Raw genomic sequence first — 23202 nt, 5'->3', positions numbered from 1 at the left:
GCTAAAATTCCATTGGTTTAGCAACCTTTAGCCAACTTTAACATTGTCTACTTTTAAATGTGGATTTTAGGCCATTTTTTAATATGATACATTGTCAAAAAACAGTAAATTCACACTGGAAACTACACCAATTTTAATTAAAATGAGATGACAGTTGAGATACACACTAATTTTGCACTACATTCCAGTTTATGCTTAGAAATAAAGCAAAACCCAAAGCTTTTTAATTCAAAACGTATTTTAAATGTTCATATTGTCTTTATTACCTGCAGCAGGTGCATTGCGATTATATAAAGCAATGAGATGCATATATCTTCAGTTGCTAAATGGGCTTTGAACACTTAAAATTGTTAACCCAGGATTAATAAATGGCCGCATTTTATAAGGTTTATACATTAGAAATTCAGACTGCATACCTTTGGTACTACAATTTGAGGTCAACACCTCAATATGTTAATTTTTCCACATGATTTAATAGATTAGCCTAAGTTAGCAATTCACATGGTACATGTTTGGCATTGGCACCACAATTTGGGGTTGACACTTCTGAAGCAGGGCTTCATAACCTTCCTAACCTCCTTACAAATGTGAAACATTGCTTTACCCAGTAGAGTATAGTTAACCCTGGGTTAAAAAAGATTTTAACCCAGGGTTAAGCATAGTGTGAAAAACCCAGAAATAAATCCAGGCATAACTGGCCCAAATTCCTTCAGTTTTTTAACCACAAACAATTTTATTTAAAGTAAAACCATATCATATTGCACTGTGGGTGTGCATGCTTTGAATTAAAATGCTTTGGAAGGTATACTGGTCATTTGTTAAAACTCTCTCTCCCTCTGTGCGTCTTTACTACTTCTTCTCCACTTCATCATCTGGTATGTAGACACTGACAGTAAATGCTCCTGCCTCTGTGCCGTACTTGTTCTTCACCAGCAGGGCATATTTGCCAGAGTCGGTTGTGGTAACAGCGGAGATGGTGATGCTGGCAAACTTGCCATGCTCAAACTTCAGTGTGTGGTGCTCATCACACACCAGCGGTTTTTCGTTCTTCATCCAGCTGACCTCAGGAACCGGATCACCCCACACGTTGCCAGTGAGGTTGAGGGACTATAAAGGGCGTGGAGGGATAAAATGTTAGATCACATTATCAATAAACTCATTAAGAAATGTGATGCACATGATTGATTGTATTACCTTGCCCTCCTGAATGGTGACTACATCGGGCAGGCCACCTACCACACGGGCACGGTCTATAGATACACAAATCATTTAATAAACTGCAGATTCAAGAAGCTTTTTTAAATGTTATGTTTTCATGATGAAGTAAATCGTTATCTGTTCTCTCTAAAGAAATGAACCGCATTCCTAGCTGTCTGAAATATTTATTTAGGTAAATTTATTACGCCTATTAAACAGAATAATAATTCTGCAAGTGAAATGTTAGATTGGATTGCTTGTATAGCTTGCTTTGATATCTGTACACAAAGACAATCACTTACTTCTCTCTGCTATGGCCGCCGCCCTGAGGAAGGAAAGACAGATAAACACACAGTTATTTAGGTCTTTAAATAGTGTCAGTGACTGCAAAGGTAATGCATGCTTCTCACACTTTTCAATATCAGGAAATGCTTCACTGCACGCACTCATGGGTGGTCTATTTTAGTATTGTGATTGTGACAGCTTATGCAAGAAGGTCTTGAACATGGAAAAAGAGAAAGATAACACATCCTTGTCACATTAATAGAATATGATGGTTTAGTTTAAACTTACTTCAGTCTCTTGAATTCTTCAAATGCTTCCTCCCATACTATGGAGTGGAATGACAGGGAAAATATATATAAAAACTTAAAAAATTATAATAAAAATAAATATAATAAATTATAGTAAACTTAAAAGTAATTTGGCTACCCTAGTGAAAAAAACCTGTACCAAAATGTATTTAAAATACATTATTTCATTCTAAGTATATAACATATTTACTGACATTTCGCTAGAGACTTACTGATATAAATATAATTCAACTTTATTTGGAGCACTTCTTTAAGGCACAATGCACATTTCTTAATATTAAGCCTAAAATGTGTTTTATTATCACTATTAGTAAGGATAGTATGATCTCTGTATAATATCAGTCTGCAAGATATTTAAAGTGTACCTAAAGTATACTTCCAAGAGTTCCACTTTAGCACAATCAAATATACTTAAGTATATCTTTAGTTGGACCTCAGCCCTATTTCCGGATAACTAACGTGCATTAAGTACAAAATTAGTTGTTCCAATTTAGCAGACTAAGTATACCAATTTAGTATACTAAAAGTGCAATTGCAATATTAAGTAAATAGATATGTAAATGTATTTGTAGTATACTTAGCATAAAATAAATGTAATTCAAATACATTTTAATTTTTCACTAGGGTACATCCTCTAATGAATGCAGAAGGACTGCAAGGCCCTGTGTGTTGGAACACCTGAGCTCTTACCTTGTCCTGACAGGTCAAGAACTCTCTTGACGCTGCCTTGGCCATCGAAGATATCAATGGCATATTTGCCCTTATCCTTCTCGGTGGGCTCGTTAATTTTGAGCCACAGCTGTTCTCCAGTGACTCCACACTGCACTCTGTCTGAGTGGGAGATCTTTGATTCTCTGGTACCAGTTAGAAACAAAGGGGAAAACATACAAGGTCATTGGCCATAGTTTCATGTGGTTATATGGTACAGTGAGCAAACAAATTGACAAAACTTTGGACTGGATTGGTTTTTGGAAGAAATTATGTTCTTTTAAGTGTAATGTGACACTGAAGTCACATTAAAAAAAACCACAGACACTAGTGGATAGAGAAGGCGGGCAGTAAGCCTACTTGTGAAGCCAGCCAACACGGAGATCTTCAATATAGTGCACAACAAATGAGTAGAGAATAATTCCATGTTCAGTGCTCATAATCTTGACCTCAGTAGAAGAGTTGGCTACAAGAACAGAGAAACAAATGCATGAAAATTACATGACATTCATTGATTCAATCCAAGTGCTTGAGAGCACATTCGTAATGGAGAATCATGTTACTGTACATTCAATCACACTGAGTGGTGAACGATTGATGGCAGAACACTTACCAATAACTCTAAACACTTCGTTCAGCACTGCTTGATAACCTGTTGAGAAAAAAATCAGATCACAAATCACAAAAAAAGCTAAATATACATTTACTGATTATGACAAACAAGACAATGCAAAGAATAAACAATGATAATTAAATTTGATATATTTTCTAAGGGGTTCTCAGAAGCGGAAGTTGGGTAAACTTCTATAGTGGTGAATGGGAGATGACAGCAAATATCATTTTTGCATTTCCATTTGCTTTAATAGCAGAAGACAAAGTCAGTTACAGACCTTCTATGACTTTCCAAAAGAGGGGAAAACTATAGAGAGATTGCTTATGTTGGTCAGAAGAAAGAATGATGTCAAATTTGCCATCACTCCCTCAGCCATTGTATTTGAATCACGCTTGTAACAGTGTTAATATATATATATATATATATATATATATATATATATATATATATATACACATAGCCCATTTTGTTGCAAGGCTGGACTAATGAAATTCTGTTGTGAGTCTGTGCTGAATTTCTTTGAATTGCAAATGAGTGAATTCCACTTCCTGTCATTCCAATTCAAATTCTAATTTAACATCCTGTGTGATGTGGCCAGTTCGATGCAAATTCCATCTCATGGACTGAAAGGGAGCCAATCCTTAAATTCAGAATTTTTATCAACCCTGGTGACAAAGTAGCTCCTACCTGCATCTGTCAGGTTCAGCAAAGTTTTGTCCTTTCCTCTTTCATCCTTCAGTTTAACCTCATACACTCCTGCATCTTTCTTTGAAATCTGTTAGGGGAATTGAGGGAGCAGTCAGGCATAGATACTGGTCACTAGTTTTATCAATACAAATCAGAAGTTAAAACATATTTGAACAACATTTAAATAAACAAAACAGGAAAGACCGAAAAGCCATGCTTTTCTCCTGCGGAAGATGCTGCAGGCCAACAGAGTAAGAGAGGAAAAGACAGCACCATCACAAATAACAACACAGTGACATTGATGGCAACTTATAAATCAACGCTCCAGACTTTTGGCTTTCTTGGACTTTCTTCGGTTTCAGTTTTCTTTTTCCGTTGTGCCTTTTCACTCTTAATAACAAGCTGTGAATTAAACAAACATTGCAGTTAATGCCAGCGCCCCCTACTGGATTGGCAAGGGAGTTTGCCTCTCTTCTGCAGCATGCACTAAATCCACCCCTCTCTCAGTCCATCTGGACTGGCACCTTATTGGTAGTTGAATTCAGTCAAACTAAGATGGCTTTCAATATTTATAACTAATTAATATTGCAAAATGGAGGTCAGAATGGCACATAATGATAATTTCCATTACTTTACAAACTGCCATCCGAATCTGATTGATTTCAGGAACTGCCTTCCCTTTAAACCAAGGTTCACACACGGAAGAACCATATATTTATGATATATGGACATAAATGTTGATAAATATAATACATAAATGAATAGGTTATGCATCCTGTCTGTTCAAAGTACAGGACATGAAAAACATGATAAAATAATATTGTATCCAACATAGGTGCAATATGTATGGGGATAGAATTGTTGCATTTTTCCAGATAAATATATTGAGACTCACAAATAAATGTAAAGAAATTCACAAAAATGTATAAAATTCACAAATATATAAAATCAGATTTGCAAAAAAAAATAAAAATAATAAAAAAGTACAAATGAGTTTCATGTCACAAACACAACTCTGCCTGGCATTAATTTCTGAATCGCTTCCTGTGCATTTGTAGATCCCCGCACGCATTTGTGGATTTTAAGTAGCTGACCAATGAATAATTAGATTCAACCTCATGATAAACATGCAAGTTTATGTAATAGGTGAAATTACTGTCACACAACAGCCAACAGCGTTTCGTACTTCTTCAGTGAAGCAGTTTTAATGACGCATATGCGCAGCTCCTTGGATCTAACGATCTATAGAGCATTATAATTAGTATTTTAAACATTAACTGCATGTAGTATGAATCCCTTTGTGTGTAGAGAAAATATAGGTGGGTTCTTTTTAAACGTATGGCAGGTTGTTGCATTCCAAAGAGATCATATCATGCATTTAAAAACATAATTTCACTTTTTTCACAAAAAAAAAAAGTTTTTGATTGTAAAAGTTACTTACAGCATCCAAAGTAAAAGCAAAGATGTATTTTTCAGCATTGCAAGATTTTTATTTGCATTATCCATTCACAAAACCCCAGTACAGCTGCAGTGATGCTGAGGCTCGTACGGTTAAATCACTGATGGTCATATTTGGAATTAAACATGATATTATGTCCTATATTTTTCACCACGATTGTGCTTTTAAAGGCAAAATCAACCGTTGTGCCATGTCTTACATCATGTCTACCCTGTGTGAGGCTGTATACACTGGACACGTGCAAATGTGCAAATCATTTGTGTAGTCCTTTACATTTATTTGTGATTCTCAATCTATTTATTTGGAATAGTGCAACAATTCTATCCCCATTCATTTGCCATTTCATATTTACCTGGCTATTTTACTAAATAGTAAAAAGTAGCGGAAAATAGAAGTAAGGCGGAGTAAGTTATTAAATTTGGATAAAAGTTTACAAAGATGAATTTCTGGAAAAAGTATGGATGAATAATGCACAAATTAGACCAGGACCATGTATTCAGAAAGTAAATACGGTAAATTTTCATTTCATGTTGATTTTAAACATTAGCTATTACTTTTCATGAAGGGTAACTTAAATCTCTTTAATTCTAGGAAGAGAACAAATATTCTCCAGTACTATGCAAATATCTCATCATTTATGAATCCGTGTGTCAGAGAGGAGAGTGGTTTTTAGCGTAGCAGAGTCTGTAGCATATGTACTATATAATACTGCATCTAGCAAAAATGCAGTCATTATAAAAATCATATGAATGCTGGAATCCCAGCTCAAAAACAGCCCCATAATAGTCTGACCTTGCCAATGTCAAAGGTCAACACTTCATCAGATTTTCCGATCTTCTTAGCATCCTCATCATCCCCTTCAATCTCAATTCCATCCTTAAACCAGGCAATCTCAGTGGCAGGTTTGATGTTTCCAACCTGTAGCATGAGAAAGAATTTTAACAAGTGTCTTTTCAACCCGAAGCACTGACAGGTGGTTACATGTACCTACCTTTGAATCCTAGAGCCTTACCTTGCATTTCAGATGCACATCACATTCTGGGGTGACCTCGAAACTAAGATACTCAACGAAGTGAGGACCTGTGTGTGGGAGGATATTCTTTAAATCTAAAATTTAAATATGATTTCATACAAAAAAAGACAGTGTAAGGACAGCGTACCTTGCCTTCTGACCCACTCTGCTCTCTCAAACTCAGATTTCTTCTGAAGCTCAGCAAACTCTGTAGAACAGCATTATAAAAATAAATGATCAAAGCATGCAGAAAACAGCTTATTTTGAGTGTCGAATACTGTTTAGAGGCCATTCATAAGCATTTCCCAGAGCTAGAACACAACACATTTGCTGTCACCCCACCTGTTTAGATCATTTGTATTTGGAGCTATAAATGGTACTCTTCTGCCCCCTAAAGGACATACTCAAATAAAGCTCTATTAGGTTGGTGTTCTAGTGAAATTGGTTCATGCTAGGATTGCAGCAAAATTATATTTGATCAGGTAATGACCACAAATATATGGTGGGGCCAAAATATGGGATTCAAGCTAATTAATTAATTAATTAATTAATTAAATTATTTAATAAAAACAAATAAAAAAAAACAGAAAAGTCATGATGTGAAATTAATGAAAAATATAAAAAAAATCTGTATGATTGTCACTTATTTTTCACTTAAGTTGTTCTATAATAAAATATTTATTATATTATATTATATTATATTATATTATATACTAATATTATATATTAGTAGTAGTTATGATTTAGAAATTACGATTTATGTAATGGAAGCATTTGGTCTCAGACATTTGCCTATGGTGTTTTTTTTTTTTTTATTAGTTTGACTTTGTACAATTATGCTATAGGCAAAAAAACAAAACAAATATAGACATGGCCTCACCTTCTCCGATAAGCACTAAGCTGGTGCGACCAGTTGCTTTGCCATCAACAAGGTTGAATGTGAAGGTTCCTTCATCAGTAACCTCTAGTGAGTCCATGAACATCTCAATGATGCCAGTAGTCTTGTTAAAGTTCACTGTGTACTTCTGAAGAGTTTGACAAACAAAAGAACATGTTCATGTATGCTGTACAAGACTGTTTGATAAATAATGTCTGTAAAGTCCATTTGAGCTAAAATGTTCTGATATCTCGTACCTTTCCTTCATGGACAATATTATCATTGAAGACATACTCCACTTGGCAGTTAGAAGTGAACTTGGCAACTTCGGCCCAGAAGCGCACACGGCCCTTCTCCTGTAGCTCAATGGCCATTTCACTTTTGAAGGGAATTACTGAAGAAAATTGCTCACAATTAACCTATAACAATCTACTGAGTGGTAAATGCACACGATAATATATACACACGATAATATATACATATAATATATACAAATCTGCAGCTGGTCTACTACTAGCTAAAACACTTACTGGGGAACTGGTGGTCACGGCTGATGTCCAACAAGCGCTTAAGTCCTACAAAAAGTAAACAACATTTCATATAATCAAGCTTATGTTATGTGCTTTTCTCACTGGACCCTAAGAGAAAATTACTGAGGTGAATTATTTGTTGTGTGGAACCATTTGTTTATTGTTTATGGAAAAGAAATCTGCAGCTGCTGTACACTCCAGCTGACGCTGAGAAGCAGTGATCTCCTTATGTTCCCTTCTTAAGCATGAGTGTCACTCAAAGAAATATAATGGGATGGAATATCACCAGCTGTGATTGTATATTAAAGGAAAGTGACTCACCTTCCTCAGTGAGCGTGTAGCTGGCAGAGACACCGTCAGTGTTGGTCAGCACACAGGAGTAAATGCCCAAATCATCCAATGACGGGTCATTAAAGATGGCTCTGGACCTACATAAAGGAAAATTAATGGATCTGTCAAAAATAATGCATAAAAAAATGACTCGCAGATATAGTTAACCCTAATATTCTGTATATAATGTATATAGTATAATATAAATACAAGGTTAAAGCTTCAGTAATATCTATCTGTTGGATTCTGATTGTAAGAGAAACCTGAACGGGGTATTTGTTGTTGTTGTTTATTATTTTTAAAAGTACAATACTTTCAATGCTCAACTCAAAAAGTTTCAATACTCAACAAAACATTGTGAGTTAATAAAACTTTGCATGACTATATTAGACAGTTCAGAAGTCAACATACTTGCCCCCAGCAGTCTGAATGGTAAGACGAGACGTGTCAGTGAAGGCCTCATAGTTTTTAGACCACACAAACTGGGAGTCTTCTTTAAGATCGGAGCACTCAAAGATCAGAGAGATCACACCATCGTCATCCACATCCACCACAATCTCGTTGGTGCCTGTGTAACCATGTGTAAAGAAATCAGAAGTGCAGGTGGAGAGAGACAGATGTTTTCCTCTATGACACAGCTGTATCCATGTCCTTGAATAAATTCTCACCAGGGCGGGTCTCAGCCAAAATTGCATCAGTTGGCTTTGATGGTCCTCCAACACCTGCCAGATTCTTAGCATGGACGCGCAGCCTGTATGAAACACCCTCTTGTAGACCAGATAACTTTATTTAACAGAGAAAACTATTATGAGTGAGAAGCCCTCTGACATTTTGTTATTTCTGTTCTTATGAATAATAACTAAATGTCTCGACACAAAAAATAAAGGCACATAACAAAAACATAATTAAAACTAAAGCCAGTTGCAGGAAATTGGCTAGCAATTACGCCATGAGAACAGCTCTGTCTCCACAAAAATGAGCTGCATAAAACAAAATGACTTAAGAAATTTCACATTTAATACCTGCATGTAAGTATGTTTTGTGGATCTCTCTTGGAAACATCTCCATTTGCCATTCTCTTCCTTATAGTCCACATAATATCCAGTCACAGGACTGCGGCCATCGAATGTTGGCGGTTCCCACAGAAGCACCATGGAGTCTTTACGCACCTCCTGGACACGGAGGCCACAAGGTGGGCCTGGGTTTGTTGAAAAGTAAAATGCACACAAAGAAACACCTGTCATACATCACTTAAGGTAAAATGGACAAATAATCCTGATCATGTAATTACTGTTGACTAAATTTAGGGAGGATCTCAATCAACTCCCTAGCTTCCTAGGTCATGAATCAGTATATCGTGTACATGAATTCGGGCACTGGTAAGGACAGTAAGGACCCTGGCTCACTACACATTGTGACCCTGATCACCCTCAACAACAACTGTTTGTTTTTCTTTGAAGAAATAATGTTCTAAATGTTTTAAAAAACCTGAATGTACAATTTCACATAGTGTGATTTCTAAACCTGTAAAAATAACTCATATAATTTATTTTATAATGAATATTTTATCAGCTTCTTAGCCAGTAAATCGTGAACATCTGAAAAAGTCATGGGGCGTTTAATATTGGTGTGGATAATAGGAGGCATTGAGAGTCAAAAAGGTTGAGAACCACTGTACTAGAGTAAACTAACTCAAAAAGCCAATTTACACTCCTATAGCTCATATAACATATTGAGCATTACGATTTTTTTCTCCCAATTGTTTTTCTACGAGTGGTCTGTCTTTTCCCCATTATAATCTCTCGCATTTACTGATTTAAACAAGAACGTATGTCTAGAAAAGTGTCATTGCCTAATATAAATGCTGACTGGTTTACCTGGAACAGCAACAGTCCATTCCTTGCACTCCAGGCTGACAGTGGGAATGGAGCCTTCACTAATACCAGCTTGATTAAATGCACGCACCTGGAACTGGTAGAATTTGTTTTCCTTCAGGTCTGTCACCTAAGTCAAAGAGACAGTAGGAGAGAAAGAGGAAAAACAGTTATTCACTACCATCAGTGTTGGTCTTCAATCTTCAGCATCATAAGCATTGTCATCCTAAATTTAATTTCATCAAATTTTAGAAGCAAAAATGTCAAATGTGTTGTTTTCCAAATGTGTTTTTATTTCTTAAATCCAACACTGATATCATGACCTACCTTATAAGATGTGCCAGTGACCGCCTGGAGGTTGAGTTCATGCCACTTGCTTGTGACTCCATCCTTCACTGTTCTGTAGTCCAGGTAGTAACCTCTGATGTCTGCTCCACCAGTATTAGCAGGAGCTTTCCAGCCCAGCACCATGTAATCACGGACCCTCTCCAGAAGGGTCACACCGGTGGGAGGGCTTGGGACGGCTATAGAAGGATAAGACTTAGTTTAGCCCAACAACCCATTCACCCACTGACAGTTTTACATGTGTTACCCCAACAAAGAACTAATGCACATTCTTCCCGAAAGAGCACAAAATCTGTTATGTATCTTCATTGCAGGACATCAGCATTTCAAAGTCTGATGACATTTGAAGTTTAGCTGTTGTGTGCTCTTAAAACAAAATCATATTACTTTATACACACATTCTGCATTTTATTTTCTTTGAACAATGCAGTCAAAATAATAACTTCACAACATTTTCATTCACAACATTCAGTCCAGACGAACATTGCTTGTGATCTTCACAAAATCAGTTAGTCTGTAAGCATGCCGCTCTCGTTATGAAAAAATATTAGAGTTAGATTTAGTTTACATATTGCATTAATAAAATTAAGCCTTTTTCACATTCTCAGTATCCAACTGTAATGTGAAGAAATAGCATTTTCTTAATTGTAATGCAAAAATAAATAAGTAAAATAAGTAACTTTACATATTTAAAAAATGTATTCTGTTAATTATTTAACAAAAATATAATTTATTTCATAGATATTACTATGTGTCCATTTTCATTACTGTAATACAGTTTTCACATTGTAATACAGTGTTCACATTACACTAACAAATTGGGCAAAATATGTGCCTAATTATAATAAAAATAATATAAAAGTGCACATTTTAAATATAATAAATTGTATATTTTTGTATTTTTAAATTTATGACTGAGGATATTCTTTGTGAGATTCCCGCCTGTCCGTTACATATAATGATACACATAGATTTTTCAAAGTCTGAGCAGGTTTATACTTACTGTGCTAAGGTCGCACGATGACCTTCGCTCAACTTGTTGTACCACCCAACTTGCTCATGCATGGGTTTGCATCATCACACACCCTGCAGTTATTCACGAAACATACAGCACAGACACACCTGCATGACAACACACAAGGCACACTGTCCGATTTTCAGTCAACATGTGTTTTACATTCTGGGAAAGTTAACGTAATACCCCTATAGTCTATTTTACATGGCTGCTTTGTTAATCTTAGTACCTGGATGTTTGTGTCACGCAGGATACACTCAGGTAATGCTCCTTAAAGGAGTACTGATAGCAGGGCAGGGCATGCAGAGGCAGGACTTGCTTTAATAAGATCTTCATGCAGCATGCATTTCAGGCTTAGTTTTATGTTTTTTTAGCTTGGCAAAACTAATATGCAAAGTATGAGTAGCACAGTCATTATATATAATGGTGACTTCAGGATAGCATTGAAGGCTAAGCAAGAAGATATTCCACATATAGAGTGAATCTGGAGGATGATTTTGTATGGTACAAGGACTGTATGGTGCTAAGTGCCGGCACAAATCGGGGAAAGAATGAAACACAGAAATTAAATGTTTGTTTTAAAAGTGTTTCTTTCCCAAAGCTACAACAATAGACAACATGATATACATACTGAATGCATTTTAATATAAAACATTACATACATGAAAAAATTTAAACATTTTAAAAAACTTAAACTTTTGTTATTATCAAAATTATTATTAGTAGTAGTAGTAATAATTAATATAGTGTTTTTGTTTAATTTAACCAAAGCTAAAATTTAGCTAAATATTTCATTGTGCCTCAGAGCTCAATTTTAAATGTGAAATAAAACAATTTGGATGGCTTTTCAATGTAAACATCAAAACTGAGTTTGTAAATTATATGCCATGCAACTTTGTACCCTGCTCAGTCTCTATATCCACCAAGGAGTACTTGGCCTGTTACTGGCACCAGCAATACTCACCAATGCTCGCTTGCACAATGCAGGCCTCAGATTCTGCGGTGCTTCCACTGTATCCTGCAGCGTTCACAGCCTTCATCCTAAACACGCATTTGTCCTCAGTGTTCAGTCCATGGCACACAAACCTGCACACCAGAAGAAATTGATAAGTTTCAAGACAAGTTATGACCAGTGACAGAACAATAGCTTGGTATAAATATCTACATTAGATGTTTTATTGTCATTTATTTGAAAAACTTCTCTAATTTTAATAACAATGCAAATTTATAGAAATTTTCTATCTCAGAGCTCCTAGTCAGCCCCTGGTTGGCATACCTAGTGCCTTTGACTGGCTTGTTGTTGCAAGGAACCCACACACCGCTGCCATTGACGCTGACCTCAATGTAATAGCCCACCAGATTCTTAACCTCCTTAGATGCCCCCCAGCGCACAACCACTGAAGTGTCAGTGTTTCTGATGGGAACAACAGGCCCTGGGACAGAGGGCAGGTCTAAAAACAAACAAAACAAGAGAACAGTGTTCATTCAATTTTAAGACATGTCATACTTGCGCTTATATTTACAGGATCATGGCAATCATGGAAAACACTTTTGAAATCATTCTAATATGCAGATTTAGTGCTCAAGAAACATTTCTTAAATTATCAGTGTTGAAAACATTTGTGCTGCTTAATAGTTTTGTGGAAACCATAATAGTTTTTTTCCAGGATTATTTGATATTAAATAATAATAGCATTTATTTGAAATAGAAATCTAAATGTCTTTATTGTCACTTTTGATCAATTTAATGTGTCCTTACTAAATAAAATTATGAATAAAACATTACGGACCGCAATCTTTTGAATAGTTCTTTCCTGAACTGTTACTACTAGTATCGTCCAAAATTCATTGCCATGGGTTGTTTCTGAAGGATTAGAATGTGTATAATATACAAGTGTACAACCTTTGAGGCACTTGTCACAGAAGTACTGAAACATACTATTTATCATGCAATCTAGAACATGTGTCACTAACCTATTTTCTTTTTTCGTGTGTCAAGTGCTAATACTCACCCAATCTGTCTCCCACAGTAGTCGCCCCAGTTTCCTCCGACGATTCTCCAACTCCAGCAGAGTTGCAGCTGCGGACACGGAAGCTGTAGGATTTACCCTCAGAAAGGTCAAACAGGGCAAAACGGGGGGACTTCACTGGCATCCCAGTGTTTACCCTCTGCCATGTGTCTGTACCCACCAAACACTGGGAATAAATGTTAGTCTCAAATGTGATAAACATACAAGGGGAAATACAAGGAAATACTTTAAACTGTTTACATTCTGCCTAACCTTTTCCACATAATACATGACACCCTCGTGTCCTCTCTGGATTGGTGGTTTCCAGCTCAGAACCACGTAACTCTTAGTCGCCTCAGTGACAGCCAGGTCAGTAGGTTGACCAGGGACCACACCCACTGAAAGAAACAAGAGAAATAATGCTTCACACAATCACAGCAAATATCCTATTTTATAACATGAAATCAGATTTGGCCAGGTGTGTTTTCTTAAAGGGGTGGTATAATGCGCTTTTCACAAGATGTAAAATAAGTCTTTGATGTCCCCAGAGTGTGTATGTCAAGTTTTAGCTCAAAATACCCCACAGATATTTTTATATAGCATGTTAAAAGTTGTCACTTCTTGAGGGCGAGCAAAAACGCACCGTTTTTGTGTCTGTCCCTTTAAATGCAAATGAGCTGCTCCCAGCACAGGGGGCGGTGTCCTTTTACCTCACACATTGAAGCACTGATATTTTAAAAACTTTTAGCCTTTTATGTTCAAACCGAAGTCAGACAGATGGAGAGACTCGAGAAGAAGTGACAACATGTAGACAACATTTCTGAATGGTTAGTCTGTGAATTTATGTAGCTTGTGTGTAGTTATCTTCTAGTCATTGATTAGCATATTCTGTCTTGATAATCTATAAATCGTGTTCCCGGGGGCGGGGTTTATGTCAATTTTAGGGTTGGTGATGTCACTAACCCGGGAGGAATGTTGTGTAGTCCCTACCAGACGGTTGTTGTAGTCCTTAAAAAACGATTTCTTTAAAAGAAAATATCTCCCTTTGCTTTGAACTTTGAGCGTCATAACTTAACAGATGTTGTTCATGCTCAAACAGCAACATTACACACTAACTAAAGTTAGAAAAGTGAAATCATATTCAACCACCCCTTTAATATATGCTCCATATTAGAGATGCACAATATAGTGATTATTTATTTAAATAACACAGTACATTTAACACTGTTAAATGTAACATAACAAATCTGTACATTATATTTCTGTGATGCTAAAATTTACTTGTAGCATTTAATACAATTGATTTTAGTTTTCAGCATTTTGTTTTTTTCACTACTGTTCAAAATGTATGGTTAAGATTTTTTTTTAAATAAATTAATACTTTTATTTAGCAAAGGCATATTAAATTGATCAAAAATGATATTTAGATCATTTATAACGTTACAAAACGTGTTCTTTTGAACTTTCTATTCATTAAAGAATTCTGAAAAGTATCATGGTTCACACAAAAATATTAAACAGCAATAAGAATGTTTCTTGAGCATCAAATCAGCATTTTAGAACAATTTCTGAAGGATCATGTGACACTGAAGAAGATAATGATGCTGAAAATTCAACTTTGCCATCAAAGAAATACATTAAAGTTTAGAATAAATAAAATGGAAACAGTTATTTTAAATTGTAATAATATTTCACAATATTACCGTTTTTACAGTATTTTTGATCAAAAAATGCAGCCTTGGTGAGCATAAGAGACTTCTTTCAAAAAAATCTGACCAACCCCAAACTTTTGAACAGTGGTTTAGACAAATTGTGTGTGTAATATTTCACCTGTGGGATCTTCCTCCGTAAATTTGATCATTCCCGTCCATGGAGCCGAAGGGCCAGCTGTGAAAAAAAATAATACTCATAAGCAAAACTGACTGTCTTTGTTATTCAGTTTTTATTCATCGCCATTCAGTCTTTATTCTTTTACATATATCCTTCACCTCTAAGACGGGCCCGGTCTGATGGGTCCATGGCAACTACGGTGTCAGAGGCCCGGGACGGACGGCTCACACCAGCATTATTGAGGGCTCGCACCCTAAAGGTGTAGGAGCGGCCCTCAATAAGCCCAGTGACAGGAAAACGGGCATACTTCACCGGAGTGTCATTACACTGGGTCCAATGATGAGTGCCAACTTCCAACCTGTAAAGAAATATTTAAATAAGGAGCACTGACATGGGCTTTGTGATCCCAATGCTGGTGGCATATGACTCACCTGTCAATGAAGTAGCCCATAATGGAACTGCTGCCTTCCACTGCAGGCTGCTTCCAGGTAACAACCACATAGTCTTTATTAGCATCATGACAACGCACATCAAGAGGAGCAACAGGAACCCCCTCCTCCTCCACATCAGCATCTGAAACACAAATCAGCTTGATTAGCGCCCTGCTGTCATATCTAATTATGGCAAAGTAAGATACACGACAACGCCTCTGCTCTGTGAACACAGCTAGCTAATTTCAGCTCTCTCTTAACTTAGGAAGTATTTTAATGATCTTATCATAAGCTTCAAAAAGATACTTCCTAAAAACATTTGTATAATACTTCTGGAAAAAACACATCCCATTTTTGAGCCAACGACAACTCTAAAATCCACTGAAGTGGATATAATTAGATTTTTATTCATAAATAAATATATAAAAACATTAGACATTAACATTTTATTTCTGTTTTAATTACAATTTAAAATAATGGGTTTTTAGTTTTATCTAATTCTAAAATGTAATTTACTCCTGTGATGGCAAAACCATGATTAAAACAAAGTATAAAACAGCATTTATTTGAAATAGAAATATTTGTATAGTTCTCTTTACGGTAAGAGTTGTTTTAAATCTATTTAATGCATCCTTGCTGAATAAAAGTATATATATATTTTTTTTTTTTATGTGACAGGGCCCAAACTTTTGAACGATAGTGTAACTTGTTCTTCACACTGGCTGTCTTTAGTGCCATCAACCAAAGATAGAAGCAACATTCCCAGAGAGAAACCGAACACTGTAGCAACTCACTTCTTAAAGATACAGTGCACACAACTTGAGCACCGACAATAAGACATTGCCTTTCATAGTGAAATGAGACAACTTAAGATTACTCAGCACAAATGTGCAGATTGGACTCACCTCTGACAAACACATAGGCAGAGTGGGTGTTAAAGCCTGACTTGGTGTTGACACGCAGGGTGTAGAGACCCTCATCTTCTTTGTTCAGATGCACAAGAGTCAAAGTGGCTCGCTCACCACTCCAGTGCATGTGCACCCACTTAGAAGGTGACAAGACGACACCTGATTAAGAAAAGGGATCATTACAGACTGTAAACTGCACTTTAATTAATGGGTACTGCAAATAAATAACACAGAGGACGAAAGTGATTGGGAGATGGTGACTTATGCTTCAGTGAATTCGCAAGTAGCTTTTTAAGATGCTCAATAACTGCATGGTGCAATACGTTCATACCTACCATTTCTGTACCACACTATCTCTGGCTGGTAGCGCTTCACAGTGGGGTAAACAATGACTGTACAGCCCAAACTCATGGTTTGTCCCTCACGGCCAAAAGAAACGTCAAACTTGTCAATGATAGCAGCGTTGAAGGTCACACCATATTCGGGGCTGTAACCATCTGAGCAGAATATGAATAGAAACAACTAAAAGGTCAAAGAATTATATTATTATACATTCAAATAAATATATTATTACAATTTATTGTAAAGACCAAAACATTACATTTGTACTCATATAAAGGTTTATGTACTTTATATGAGTCCAACTGCAAAATTAAAGAAAGAATAAAATTGTATGGGAAACTTACGGGGCCTTTCAATCACCTCTTCTCCTTCTTTGAATCCTTTAAAATGAAAGTGCAAATAAACTTTTGGTGCTTTTAAATGAAACTACTAATGCTGCATTGCAAACAGAACCATCCTTTTCCTTATAAATATTGAAATTGATCTTGCCACACAAATGTTACATCTAACAGTATTAAATAATAAAGATCCAGTCAAGACATTTCATAGCATTAGCCTGTGCAGAGGCAGTGAAAAGACGCTCTAGAATAACACAAGACATACTGAGGTGCTGTAAGAGTCTTAAAATAGAATGTCAAGAGGACAGCAGGTGTAAACCAGACCAGAGTTACACACTAGTGTAGTAGGTACACACAGCACGGTTTCTTCATTCAGTATAATAATGTAGACAAAAAAATGCACGGCAGAATGACCCCTTGATTATGACCTTTATTAACTAAAAATATACATCATTACAGTTTTTCTAAAATAATTTAGGTCAATGAATAATATCGACTTATTATATGAAGCCAAGATCTGAGCCGTCAATCCACACCAGTATGACTTTGAACACATGTGAAAAATGTTTTAAGATTTGAAATGCATTAAAAAAATACTCACTTTTAATAATGACAGAAGCAAACGCAGAGCTTTCTCCCTTCACGTTGAGTGCAGAGATCCCGTACTCAGCAGTGTCGCTAAAATTACAGCTGCAACCCACAAGAATAATTACGATATAATTTCAACAATTCAACAAAATAAAAAATGATGCAGTTTGTAACAGCCGTGCCCTTATTGTTTATCATTTTGCATCCCTATGATATTACTACTAAATTAAATCCCACACATTTAGTGTATTATAATAAAGAATCCCAAAAAACTTTACTTCTTAATTTCCAGAGAATGCATGTTGTACTGGCTCTCTGCAAAGTATTTCTCAGGGTGAGCCTTAGCATCGATTAAAACATTGTTTTTGTACCTGAAAAGCAGAATTAGATGGAGGGAAACAGAACAGGGTTAAATTAAACATTGGTTTAATGACTAATGATTATATCTATCCTGAAGTGTTTCTGACCAGGCCACGCGGGGTTTGGGCCATCCAGCCACAGTGCAGTGCAGCGTCAAACTCTTCCCCTCCCACACGGTCTGGCCACGTGGTTTCACAATGAACTCTGGGGGGTGAGTCAAACTGTCTGGATTCATTTTCTTTTGGAATTCTGCTCTCTCATGTATCTTGAGTAAAAAAAATAATAATGAAGACCCTGGGATAAAACAATCATATTAATACTGACACTGTCAGAAAAATCAGTATGAATAACCTCTGTTACAATAATGCTCAAAATACAGTTCTGACATACAAAAAGTTGCACTAACCTTTTTAACATTTAAAGGCACAATGTTTTACACAAGCATCTTGTTAAACATAGAAGGTCAAACCTTTTTCTTCAGAGTCAGGCGTTCAGCAGACTCTCTCATACTGGTCTCTCTGGTCTTCTTCACAGTTTTCATCTTGAAGTCGGTCTCCCTGGAGAACAGGTTCCTCATGACGACATACCCCACACCCTCTTCCTTCACCTCCTCCTGAGTCTCCATCAGATCCTGGGTGGCCAAATGACTAATCCAGAGGATTAAGTTAATGAGCACAGTCTGGACAAAAATTGACTACTACTGTTTGACAAATGAGTTCCATGTTAGATGCAACTGTTCTAGAGGTACTTATTTCAGCAAGTTGCCAAGATAACATTTCTTTTTTCATTAAGTGTAACTTGATGCACTTGATGTAACTAAAACTGAAATAAAATCATTTAAAATAATTAAATATTTAATTAATAAAAATAATATTTAATTTTTAAAAAATAAATTAAAAATGACAAAAACACCAAATATTACTAAAACTTTAACTAAAATTACATATAAAAACAAAATAATAAAATATATAATAGGATCTATAATATAATAAGTTACATTTAAATTAGCAAATTATAAAGGCATGTCCCCTTTAGCTTGTCAAAATTAATTGATAAAATTAGATGACATTTGCAAGCAAACATTCCACATCAACTACAATAACCAAGTAATTTCAGACAACCTAATTGCACTATGCAATCACCTGCTTCTGAAGACTGGCACAACGTATCCAATGACCTCGTCTTCTGTGTCCACTGCCAGGTGTGAACGCTTTTCTTTTTTGGAGAGCGTGCTCAGTTTCTTCTCCTTCTTCCCTGAGATCTTGTGCCTAAACAACAGTTAACATCAGCAATTTCAAAAAACAAACAGTAGGATTATATGGCAAAAAAACATTAAATCCACTTTTTTGTAAATGGATGAAAATACTTTATTCCATTATTCCATCAAAGAATTTCAGTTGTTTATTTTTCTTCACAGTTTCCTAACGCTAATGGAACAAAATGTTCAATATTTCAGCAGGGTTAATGGAATAGGATGGAATAGAGTCAGTTGAAAGTCAATCTTAGTGCGTTAGAGTAAAGTAAATATTAGCACCACAGACACCCACTAAATTAAGCATTTAAAAAAAAATTTTTTTTTGTAAAAAGCCTGAAATAAGCAGCCCTTTAGAAAAAGCAATTAAACCAATATACACAACAGGTGGCAGAGCAAATTTTCTACTCCATAATAGTTATACGTTACATTGTTCCTCAAAAAAGTTTATCTTAACTTAATTTTTTTTAATGTCCATTTTTGTTGATTGTTGGTAAAAGTATGATCATGACCAGTTGGAAATAAACATACTTGAAATGTCATGTCAGCAGGAGATAAATCGTATATGATCCTGGCACTCATTCATTACTGCCAACAACATTATAGGCTTTGGACTGATTTATAGATAAATCATAGAGCTCTGTCTGTGATCTGAGAGACTTAACCTTTTATCTTTAACACTATAACAAAATATTTTAGGATTATAGCAGCTTCCAGCCTATCAGAATATTGTTTCATAAGAAATACAATAATACAAAGTGCTGTCCTATTTTGCAAATTGTTCTCTTGAACAACTATAGGCTAAACAATACAAGATTATAAGTTGATTAATCAGAAATATTTACATATATTACAACAATTCAGAATTGCTGTCAAGAACATTCGACAAGTTTAAAAAATGAAATTAACCATATCAGAGTAAAGACTGTTTGGTTTGTCATACTTAAAGGAGCACAAATAACAACCATCAGAAACAGTAATACATTGTCATAACTGGTAAAAAAAATATGACAATATCAGATTTCAGAGAGCAATAGTGTTCTGCATCATTTTCTCGGTATTCTGCCTAAAAGGTCACCCAAAAGTGAAAATTTGGTCATTATTTACTCCCCCTCATGTCGTTCCAAACCTGTATGACTTTCTTCTGTGGAACACAAAAGAAGACATTGAAGATTGCTCTGACCAACCAACATTGGACCCCATTGACTTTCATTGTATGGACAAATAAATTCAAAACTTTCTCAAAATATATTTTTGTGTTCTACAGAATTAAGTTTTAGAATGACATGACTGTGAGTAAATTATGACAGAATTTTAATATTTGGATGAACTATCCATTTAAAGCAGCTCAAGCAGCAAAGTGTTGGACAGTTTATGTACAGTTACAGTTCAGCTAAACTACTGTGATTTCAATTTCCAGTGACCAAAAATAATCCTTCAGAGACCATTAATAACTTTGGCCCATTCCCACAGAGGCTCAAATTCTTCCTGCCACAGAGTGCAGTCCTCAATGGCACATATGTTCCTCTAAAACAAAAGTCTCTGACCTAAATATTTATGAACATAGTTCAAATGCTCAGAAATATGGGCATGAAGATAGATTTAATCAACACTTCAAACACTTCTGTAATAGAGCACAACAGCGCCAGCACACTCAGCAAGCTTATTTCTTATAAGTGTTTTCCCATTTATGTTCATATAAGATTTAAGCTATGAGTATGAACCAAACCAACTAGAGAAGAGATGAATCACAACATTACAAACTAATATTAGTGTAAACACTGTCAGTCAGTCACAACAGGCTCAACCAATGAAGTAAGCTCGAGGCAGCACATCTGTTTAACTACACATTCTGATACACAATATACAAGTAGTTTGAGAGTCTCTGAAAAATCTGCAAAGAGTCACAGGAGTGTGCGGTTGCTGCTGAGCACTTTAGAATCAATATTCATTTCCATGGCAGCAGCAACTTCTCTGATTGGTGAAGTGATGTTGAAGTTACAACTTTTTACAAACTATAGCTGAAATTACACTGACGTTAAGCTTCTACAAAAACATATATCATCTCTTAACATTGCTTGAAAGGTTTATAAGTTATCATAAAAAAAATCTATTTATCTATGGAGAAAATGACAGATTTTTGCTTCTGGAACTGTTGCGCACTATATCATCCATATGAAACCACCAATGATTATTTTGCCTACTCAGCAACTAAAAAAAGATGAAAACATGATACATCTCTGCAAATGTCATAGAAAAAGTATTTCTGTAGATGATTAGATTTTTTAGAAACTATGTTGTGATTGGCTTTAGTTGTTGTTTTGTTATTGCGATCACTAAGCACTGATGTCATTTGTGGTCATCACAAAGTGAAGCTGATAACAGATAATGAAAGAAAATGCATTAGCGTACTTAGTTCTTTGTGACATAACATTAGGCTCATAGTTCCCAACACAAAAACCACAAAGATGTTTCTGGAGCTACTGTGCTGCTGATCTGTTTTAAAGCAAACAAACATCATAAGGTTATAATGAAAGGGTTATGGTGTTGTTACTTCATTTGATGCACACATTTTCAAATAAGCAGCATGTAATGTGTTATAAAAGCACTGGTATCTATCTAAAAAGCAGTGCTCGTGAGGGGGTTGCTCTACAGGGACCATTCTTCAGGGCAGCATGAGCACAGGGACACTGTCCCCTATATGTCCTCTTACCCATGGCCGCCCACATAAGCAGCGTAAGACTGGCGGCTAACAGATGACAGGGAGCTTTGGTGATAGCTGCTCTCATAACGCGTCTCAAGGTCCCATTGCTGCTGTTCCTTTTGAAGTTTTAAGGATTCTGACATCCTGAGGTGCTTTTCAGATCGTCCCAAGGACAGCTTTTTCTCTCCGCTTGCAGTCTCAAGTACAATTCCCAATGAATGTTAATTCAAAAGCACAAAAAACAACACCTGACTGCAAACACTTACAATTTTGATAATGAATTTACAGTGTCAGAAAAAAGTGATGCGTGCAACAGCTTGTCACTGGGGCAGTACCCTTAAAGGGGCATCTTTGTACCTTAGAGTAGTGATACGAACCCTTAAGGTACTAAGTATGAACCTTTTAGTGGTAAATAAGGTACAATGATGTCCCTTTTAAGGGTAATGCCTCAGTGACAAGCCGTTGTACCCCTAAATGTACAATTTTTGTACATTGACTATTTGGAAATAATGTATGGACCAACACACATATCCAATACATTTGACTATGTATCTTTGTTTGCAGTTTCAAAATAGTAACATAAACGTTCTTCTTCAAATTATAATGGCATAAATCATTAAAAGGACTTAAATAACTAAAATTATTTAACATCATAACAGCATATTATTGTAAAAATTAAAATTGGTTACATGGTGCACAAAAACTCCTAGTATTTAAAGTATAATATCAGACCACAAAAGATTAGCAACTAGTTTTGTCTGTTGTGATGGCAACTAATTCATAAATCCACACTGACCTATTACACACAATTGGATGAATTAAACATTACTTCCCTTATTGAGAAAAGGCTAGCCTCTGTGAGAAATATAAAGTCACTTACCAGGTCAAAGTTGCTTTTTCAAAAAGGAAGGAACAAACTCCAAAAAAATGAGAAGCCAGTGAAAATCCAGGCACGGCGGCGGGTATGGGGCAGCCGACAGGACGGGACTATGCTGAACAAAAATAATGCTGCCACTCTGCAGATTGTGGCGTACAGGCACGACCTTGTATGGCCACTGGGTCTGTTAAATATAGACCCTGACCAGGCGGCAGGCAGTTTTAGCATGAACTCTGAAAACGCGCGTAATTCAATTTCTAAACACAACGTAACATAATTTTAATAAGACTGCTGTTGTAGGCCTCCTCGTGCCGAACGTAATC

At 35.9% G+C, this 23202-nt stretch overlaps 1 protein-coding gene across 2 annotated transcripts; it reads right to left on the bottom strand.

Moving 5' to 3' along the window:
* Nucleotides 1-116: 116 nt before the first annotated feature.
* Nucleotides 117-23056, bottom strand: myom1a (myomesin 1a (skelemin)). 2 transcript variants are annotated; one of them, XM_079876268.1, is made up of 37 exons: nt 22883-23056; nt 22012-22199; nt 19189-19314; nt 18516-18693; nt 18154-18311; nt 17965-18057; nt 17700-17788; nt 17105-17140; nt 16754-16915; nt 16416-16577; nt 15511-15652; nt 15238-15437; nt 15080-15136; nt 13523-13647; nt 13253-13436; nt 12517-12691; nt 12205-12326; nt 10208-10404; nt 9884-10010; nt 9029-9204; nt 8675-8789; nt 8418-8574; nt 7998-8104; nt 7677-7721; nt 7404-7540; nt 7150-7294; nt 6418-6477; nt 6270-6337; nt 6050-6175; nt 3799-3886; nt 3112-3150; nt 2859-2964; nt 2481-2644; nt 1771-1807; nt 1500-1522; nt 1195-1250; nt 117-1107 (listed from the first exon to the last, which is right to left on the bottom strand). In XM_079876268.1, the coding sequence occupies exons 2-37, from the start codon at nt 22143-22145 to the stop codon at nt 850-852; spliced, it is 4374 nt and encodes a 1457-aa protein (XP_079732394.1). In that variant the 5' UTR covers nt 22146-22199; nt 22883-23056; the 3' UTR covers nt 117-849. The 2 variants fall into 2 exon arrangements, with proteins under 2 accessions (XP_079732394.1, XP_079732395.1); XM_079876269.1 differs by lacking the exons at nt 117-1107; nt 1195-1250; nt 1500-1522; ... (3 more) ...; nt 3112-3150; nt 3799-3886 and adding an exon at nt 4093-4200 and having other exon boundaries at nt 22883-23042.
* Nucleotides 23057-23202: the final 146 nt, after the last annotated feature.

The sequence above is a fragment of the Squalius cephalus genome, assembly GCF_949319135.1.
Source record: "Squalius cephalus genome assembly, chromosome: 7".
Taxonomy (NCBI): domain Eukaryota; kingdom Metazoa; phylum Chordata; class Actinopteri; order Cypriniformes; family Leuciscidae; genus Squalius; species Squalius cephalus.
The sequence above is the reverse complement of the archived record's forward strand: the minus strand, read 5'-3'. Positions and strand labels throughout refer to the sequence as shown.

Coding starts and splice junctions, on each gene's coding strand:
- myom1a (XM_079876268.1), bottom strand. CDS start 22,145: ATGTCAGAATCCTTAAAACTTCAAAAGGAACAGCAGCAATGGGACCTT. Junction 17,789..17,964: donor CATTCTCTGGAAATTAAGAA/GTAAAGTTTTTT, acceptor TGTGGGTTGCAG/CTGTAATTTTAGCGACACTG. Junction 6,176..6,269: donor ATGTGCATCTGAAATGCAAG/GTAAGGCTCTAG, acceptor CTCATGCTACAG/GTTGGAAACATCAAACCTGC.